We start from the raw sequence: 8,685 nt of genomic DNA, 5'->3' as shown, positions 1-8,685 counted from the left end.
TGGAAAATTACAGGGTTTGGCTAACGATTCCTTACATAGGCTTTTAAATACAAGTCACGTTACCTTTTTTTAGAAATACACCAAATGATTGGTATATTAACAACTAAATTACATAAATTAAGAAACTTAAGTAACACTCTATTGTTTTTTTTTTAAAACAACTTCGGTGATGTGGAGAATGCATTTTGAGAACCAAGACAAAAAGATGTAACTACTTGTTTTATTTTTATTTTTTTAATATTTGACCAATTTAACTATTTTATGTTTTAACCAAAAAAATGCTATAAATAATTCTCTAGTGGTGAGCGAAAACGGATGAAAAGATACGGAACATACAAAGTTATAGATGATTCAATAACTAATGATTTGGCTTTGAATTAATATAAAAATTATGTTTACACTTTATGTGACCTTCTTTTACTTATTACTGTAGAAAAACTGATTAAATAATTGATCCAATCTTAAATGGACATCACTTACTTTTATTAGATACATCAATACAGAAGGTAAAGATGCTGGACAAATAGCCTTATCGTATAAAACGTACGAAAGGCATGAAAAGATAAAAAAACGTAGTGACATTTTCGTAAGAGTAAATTACGTTTTTGGCCCATGTGGTTATATCACTTTTACTATATTAGCCCAAAATAAGATTTTTTAACATATCTGCCCCCATGGTCTCTATAACTAACTATTTTGGCCCCTAAGTCTAACCATTTTGGCCCCCATTGTCTCTATAACTAACCATTTTGGCCCCCATGATCTCTAGACTTAGGGGCCAGAATGGTTAGTTATAGAGACCATGGGGGGCAGATATGTTAAAAATTCTTGTTTTGGGCTAATATAGTAAAAGTGATATAACCACAGGGGCCAAAAACGTAATTTACTCTTTTCGTAATTAATTTACTCGTAATTATCCTACAGGATCAAAATTACCCCACAAGATCATTTATAGGGTAATTTTGATAATTACTCTACGAGTAAATAATTACGAAAAATGTCACCGCATTTTTTACCTTTTCATTCTTTTCGTACGTTTTGTACGATAAGGCTATTTGTATTTGATGTTAAAAGAGTGTGGTTATGTGTTGATGTTATGGTTTAACTTATAATCTTTGCAATGAAGTTATGCTTTTGGATTAGTTTTGCATAAAACCGAATCCCAAACCAGGATTAAAACCTAAGCTGAAACGAATAATAACAAAAAAAAAAAAAAAAAAAACCCAGTTATGGCATTGTAATCTTGTTTTTGCCTGACTAGTTTCTTGCTAGTTGCTGACTTGGTGTTACAAAATTTGAGTTGTTAAAAAGAAATCAACTCGACCCTCTGAAAATATACTATGCATTTTGTGGATACAAAACAATATCTTTTTTAAGGTTATGCATTCACATTCCTTTCATCATTTCTACCCTATAATTACATCAAAAATCACTAAATATCCTAATTTATTTCAATTAAATAATATTTTGTGTACTTTTATCATTACCTTTTTTTTTTCTTCCGCTCACAACCACTTTCAAAATATATTAAAAAATTATAGAGATTGAACAGTGTCCCTTTAAATACGCAGAAGAACAGTAACATTTTTCTCTCCGATTTTACAACCACTTACAGTAACTTTCTATAATTTAAAGAACACTATCACAACATAATCTTATGAAAGTTACTTATAATTGCCATTTGATTGTTCCAGTCTGGTTTTGCAGCCCACATTAAAGTCATTTATAGACATTAGTGTTGATTTCGTATTGGGCTAGTAGCATTTGTGGCCCAGGCCCATAACTATATGTCAACCAAATTTGCTAAATGCGAATTTATATACTATTAAAGAGAAAGGTCGGTGAAGACCTTTCTCTTTTAACCCTCAAGTTTTTGACTTTTTCATGTCTTTAAGGTAGGGATGAACAAATATTGATACCGTCCCGATCCCGAAAAATACCAATCCTGAATTTTATGTAAACTTGGTATCGATACCGAAATATGTCGGTACGGTACGGTATCGGTATTTTAAGGGTAAAATTCGGTATTTTACCGATACCGTACCGATACCGAAAATGCCAAAAAGTGGATACCGTTTTCGGTACCGAAAAAATTCGGGATCGGGATTTCGGGATCGGGATCGGGACGGTATTTTATACCAATTGCTCATCCCTACTTTAAGGCCCTTATACTTTCAACTTTTTCCACTTTACACCCTTAATTTTTTGACATGAAACACTATTAACCCTTATCTTTAAATAAGTTGGACATTCACTTCTAACTTTCAGTTATTATTGACAACTTTGACCTTCTTAATCTTTTTTACTTAATAACTTGACACCTCCTTTGGTTTAAATGACTTTTACGACTTTACACCACAATGTGGACAAATTATTATACTTTTTTTTTTTATCTATGTTCTACTTATTTTGTGTACGTTCGTAAACTGTATTTGAAAGCAAGTCGGGTCAAATATACTACGTTTTCATTCAATGGCGATGTAATTTTTTTAAGTAAAAAGTCGGGTCAAATATACAGTATAAATACGAGTTACTTTAACTTTCAACGCCACCGCAACGCGCGGCGGGTCAAAATCCAAGTTAATAAAGTATATACAAATTGATCTATCATTATATTATCTTTTTATTTCATCACATAATTATTATCTTTTATTTTGATTTGAGTTTATCTTAATCTCACTATAAATCAGATGATTGATACTGCCAAACATCAATTAAGATACCAACTATGGATGATATCGTGATCCGCAAGTATGATGAAAAATCCGTCCATAATTTAAGTCGATAAAATAAAAGAGCCTTTTTTTTTTGTTTATTTGTAGCATTTTTTTTTTTTTTTTAATGGCCAACAAACTCAACCTAAGCACTCTCGAGGTACCACTGGACAAATGGAGTACTCCGAGAGTAACCCAAGTTCACCAACAATTCCGGAGAAAACTCGGTAACCCACCCGCCCGTAGGCACGACAGTGAAATTACCGGTAAAACCCGTTTGGCTCAAAGATCCAACCCAGATTTTCCTGGGAGTCGAACCTGTATCTCTCAAGAGAGAGATACAAGCCCTCCACCACTTGATCTAGAGATCATTGGCTATTTGTAGCATCTTAGCTTGTGTATTTTAAACAAGGTTTGGTACGTAAATTTTTTATAGCCGTTGATAAGAATAATGACCATAAATAGCCACCTCTCTCATTTAACATCTCACCTCTATCAAACTCCAAAACCCTAATTCTTCTTTTTTTTTTTAAGGGCTTTTATTTGGTTAAGCAAGACACTAGACCGGTACATTATACACAATAATCCTGCGACGGCCTGCTGTAAGTCTCCGGCACCGGTTAGGCGGTAAGCCACCGAACTTGCTCCTGTTTTAATGTCGGTTACCGTTTTTATAACCATGTCCTCACCGAAACCCTAGATTGGTAGGTGTGCGTTTCTTTTAGTTAATTCACTCAGTGCTTGCCACTTATCAGAGTTTCACTTTGCTGTATTTGCATATAATATAATTGTTATATAAGTGTTTTCAGAAGTGCTAGCAGATATCTAGGTTTGGTGAAATCTAGGTAATTGATAAATTCGGTTCTATCGAGCCTCGAATTTTCAGGTTTTTTTTTGTCCGGTTGATTCTTTTTCTTTGAACGGCCAACAGAATCAATCCCGAGCACTCTTGGGGCACCCACAGGACCAAACGGAGTACTCCGAGAGTAACCCGAGTCCACCACCAATTCCGGGGAAAACCCGATAACCCACCCGCCCGTAGGCACGACAGTGAAATTACCGGTAAAACTCGTTTGGCTCAAGGATCGAACCCAGGTTTCCATGGGTCTCCTATCATTGCCCACCAATGCCTCACTCTGCACCAAGTGGGATTTGAACTTGCATCTCTCAAGAGAAATGCAAGTCTTCCACCACTTGATCTAGAGATCATTGGCTTGTCCGGTTGATTCTAACGAAACATTTGTGTGGGAAATGAGTAGGAGAATTTGTAGGAAATGCGTCAGAAAAAAATTACCCACGAGCAAAATTCCCACAGCCCATTTTCGTGGGAAATCCGTGGGTAAACACAGTTACCCACGGATTTCCCACGGAAATTGGCATGGGAATAGTAGCAGTTTTCTAGTAGTGTATTGTGATTAATTGTTCATAGCTGTTAATAGTTGTTAATGATCGTTGAATGGTATATACGGACCTGAACATGCTTATTAATATTATTATAAAGATTTAGGGTTTTGATGTGCATTAAAGTTGTTATTAATTAGGGTTTTAATTATAATTTGCAGATGGGTCGTGCAAAGTTGAAAATGGAACTCATTGCAAAAGAGAAGACTCGAAACACTACATACCATAAAAGAAAACAAGGGATCATTAAAAAAGCTAACGAGTTCTCCATTCTTTGTGATGTTGATACATCTATCATCATCTTCCCTCCTAACTCAAACGAGCCGGAGATATGGCCCGAAAACCCTGTGATAAAATCAAGAAAAATATCGCTTCTTACATGTTGAAAAAGGATGAAACTGGAAAAAGAACCTATGATCTCCAAGATTTCTATGAAGACCGGAAGAAAAAAGATCGAAGACGAGCTCGTTAAGGCCCGGAAAAACAACATGGAAGCCAAATACGCAACGTGGTTTGATGACAGGGGCGGAACCAGAGGGGGGTCAAGAGGGTCCGCTGACCCCTCGGACAAAGAGATTTGTAAGATTTTTATATGTATAATCTGAGATTTTCCTAGGAAAAAACATGTTTTAGACTCTCTAGTTGTAGCCGGTAAAAAAGAGAATCTTATAATGACCCCCTGACAAAAAAGTTTTGGTTCCGCCACTGTTTGATGATCTTGATAGGTTAAATGAAGGGTCAATCTATTTGGACACCTTATCTGCCTATTTAGACACCCTTTGCCTCGTATAGGCCTCGTATAGGCCTATACGAGGCGTATAGGGTTACATCAAAATCAGTGCCTGACTCATGTCACTTCTGGTTTGACCCCTTCAAGACGCCTCGTATAGGCCTATACTGGGCGTATAGGACCCTTCGTATAGGCCTCATATGTGACCCTTTGCCCCTTATATGCCTCGTATAGGCCTATACTAGGCGTCTTGAAGGGTTTTTTTTTTTTTTTTTTTTTTTTTTTAACAAACATTTTATACAATATTAATCGTTTTAGCAAACTTTTATACAAAAACAAGTTTTTTTATTTTAAATAATTAATATTAGGACCCCTCGTTGGTTTTTTTTAGTTGAAAAATAGATGTTTTGGTAGGGTAATTTGATTGTTTTTTGAGGGTGATGTTTTTTGAGTAAAAAAATGGTGTATAGTATAAGTCTAGTATAGGTCCCATATAGGTCTTGTATAAGCCTATAGGCCTAAACGAGACCTAAACCACACCTATAGTCCTATACGAGTGTTGTATCTTATCCAATAGTCTAATATCGTATTGTATTGTATCGTATCATATCGTATCGTATAGTATAGTATAGTGTAGTGTAGTATAAGTCTCGTATAGGTCTTGTATAAGCCTATCGTGTTGTATCGTATCGTATAGTATAGTATAAGTCTCGTATAGCTCTCGTATAGACCTATATGGGACCTATACGAGACTTATACTATACACTATACGATACAATACGATACCATACTATATGATACAATACGATACTATCGTATCATATAGTGTAGTATAGGTCCCTTATAGGTCTTGTATAGGCATATCGACGTATACGGGCGTTGTATCGTATCGTACAGTGTATAGTATAAGTCTAGTATATGGCCCCTATAGGTCTTGTATAAGCCTATAGGCCTAAACGGGACCTAAACCACACCTATAGTCCTATACGAGTGTTGTATCTTATCCAATAGTCTAGTATCGTATTGTATTGTATCGTATCATATCGTATCGTATCGTATAGTGTAGTATAAATCTCGTATAGGCATTGTATGGGCCTATGGATATGGTATCGTATCCTATAGTATCGTGTTGTATCGCATCGTATCGTATAGTGTAGTGTAGTATAAGTCTCGTATAGGTCTTGTATAAGCCTATCGTGTTGTATCGTATCGTATAGTATAGTATAAGTCTCGTATAGGCGTCGTATAATTAATATTAGTGTTATTATAATCAATATGAGTTTTTTATAATTAATATTAGTGTTATTGATATTAATATGAGTTTTTTTATAATTAATATTAGTGTTATTATAATTAATATGAGTTTTTTATAATTAATATTAGTCTTATTATAATTAATATGAGTGTTATTATAATTAATATGAGTTTTTTTATAATTAATATGAGTTTTTTTATAATTGATATTAGTGTTATTATAATTAATATGAGTTTTTTATAGTTAATATTAGTGTTATTGATATTTAAAAAGAGAAAACAAAAAAAAAAAACCCTTCAAGACGCCCAGTATAAGGCTATACTGGGCGTCTATGTGGACCAAAAGACCATTATACCCCTGAATTAGGCCTATACTGGGGGCAATTCAGGGGTTTAATGGTCTTTTGGACCCTTCGTATAGCCCCAGTATAGCCCTATACTGGGCGTCTTGAAGGGTTTTTTTTTTTAACAAACATTTTATACAATATTAATCGTTTTAGCAAACTTTTATACAAAAACAATAAAACTTTTTTTTAAAAAAACAACTCAAATTACCCCACCAAAACACCCATTTTTTTACTCAAAAAACATCACCCTCCAAAAACAATCAAATTACCCTACCAAAACATCCATTTTTCAACTCAAAAAAAAACCAACGAGGGGTCCTAATATTAATTATTTAAAATAAAAAAACTTGTTTTTGTATAAAAGTTTTGCTAAAACGATTAATATTGTTAAAATGTTTGTTAAAAAAAAAAAACCCCTTATATACGCCTAGTATAGGCCTATACTAGGCATATAAGAGAGGCAAAAAAGACCAATTTACCCCCAGTATAGGCCTAAATCAGGGGCTAAATGGTCTTTTTTCCTCTAGACGCCCAGTATAGGCCTATACGAGGCGTATACGAGGCAAATAAGACAAAATATGACATAATCAGAGATTCTCTTGGAAATTGAAAAAGGCTATACGCCTCGTATAGGTCTATACGAGGCGTCTTGAAGGGTGTCCAAATAGGCAATAAGGTGTGTAAATATGTAGACCCTAAATGAAATGCAACTGAGACAGTTTGCTATGCAGTTGGAAGATAAGGAGAATGTTGTAAGGGCTTATCTTGAGTTGAAGAAAAGAAACATGAACAATATTCAACTTCCCTTCATGTTTGATCCGATGGTTCACTATAATCAGGGTTTGGGTTCGCATTCGGGTCTTGATCATGGCCATGTGATGAACCATATGAGTCTTGATCATGGTCATGTGATGAACCATATGAGCCATGATATTGGGTGGTTCGGTGATGCACCGATTACGCAGTTGAAGCGTGAAGAGTTGGGGTTCGGTTATTATCCGGTGTTTGATGGTGGTTTGGTGTATGATAACCCTAACTTGCAATGGGGTTTGCAGCAACCGGTGGTGCATGGTGGTGTGGGCGGTGTCATGCAGGATAATCATAATGGTGTTAGACCATGTGTAGTGGAAGGGGAAAATAATGCCCCACCATGGGGCATTATTCGACACGTGGCGGTCCAGTCAGCATGGGGCGTTATTGCAAAATTGGCGTAGTAGGAATAATGCCAAATAATGCCCCTTTCAATCCTTAAACAAAAAAAAAAAAAAGAAAAAACAAACAAACTGATTTCTCATTGGTGGGTCAACCCAAGTCAAACCTTCCACAAGTGCAACATGGCGTTTTAAATATAACGCTGATCAAATTTTTTTTTTCAAAAAAAACGCCCCAAAACGCCTAGCGTAATGGGGGGGGGTGGGGGGGCGGCGTTTTCCGGCGGTATCAAGGGGGGAACACGCCCCAGTACGGTTGGTCTTAGTGAATTTGTGATGGATGATCAATGTATTTTTCATGGTTAACATATTTGCATTTGTGTTTAGTTTATTGACTAAAACTTTTGGTTTTAATACTATCAAGTTTTAATCTTTGATAACATAACGAGTGAAATGCATTTGTTCATAAAATTGTTTGTATGTTTTTACATTAGTTTTCTTTATGGTGAATATTCAAATTTATTTGTTCGTATGTTTGAATGGGAAAAAAGAAAATAAAAAAAAGTTGAAAATCATTAAAATGTGTAACTTATTTTTGAAGGAATTGAAAACAAAAGGAGAAATTAAAATTTTATGTCTTGTAAGTTTTATCTTTGAGCTAGAGATGATTGAAACATCGAACACCTAAGTAAAAAAAATTTAATAAAAAAATTGTAATTTAAGGAATGTTTTAATTGTCTGATCATTTCCTTATTTTAAAAGTTCTGTTTAATTTTCTAGTTCTCAACAATTACTATAACATTAAAATCAATGGTCGGTGGTCATCCAACAATTCAACCCTCCAACTATAGTACAATATCAAAACTAACCCTTTACTTTGTTTTTTTTTGAACATTAAAAAAAAAAAAAAAAAAAAAAAAGTAAAGGGTTAGTTTTGATATTGTACCTCCAATTTTGGTATAATGTCAAAGTTAACCCTCTACTTTATAAACTAATTTCTTATGTTTTTATTTCTATGTACTTTGTAAACGACTTATTCTACCTCCAATTTTGGTATAATGTCAAAGTTAACCCTCTACTTTATAAAC

At 34.5% G+C, this 8,685-nt stretch overlaps 1 protein-coding gene across 1 annotated transcript; it reads left to right on the top strand.

Moving 5' to 3' along the window:
* Positions 1-3,139: 3,139 nt before the first annotated feature.
* Positions 3,140-7,797, top strand: LOC118480494. The gene is made up of 3 exons (XM_035975399.1): positions 3,140-3,341; positions 4,277-4,694; positions 7,178-7,797. The coding sequence occupies exons 2-3, from the start codon at positions 4,632-4,634 to the stop codon at positions 7,658-7,660; spliced, it is 546 nt and encodes a 181-aa protein (XP_035831292.1). The 5' UTR covers positions 3,140-3,341; positions 4,277-4,631; the 3' UTR covers positions 7,661-7,797.
* The last annotated feature ends 888 nt before the right edge of the window (positions 7,798-8,685 follow it).

Source organism: Helianthus annuus, chromosome 7, assembly GCF_002127325.2.
Source record: "Helianthus annuus cultivar XRQ/B chromosome 7, HanXRQr2.0-SUNRISE, whole genome shotgun sequence".
Classification (NCBI taxonomy): domain Eukaryota; kingdom Viridiplantae; phylum Streptophyta; class Magnoliopsida; order Asterales; family Asteraceae; genus Helianthus; species Helianthus annuus.
Note: the sequence above shows the minus strand (reverse complement) of the source record. Positions and strands in the feature narration are given on the sequence as shown.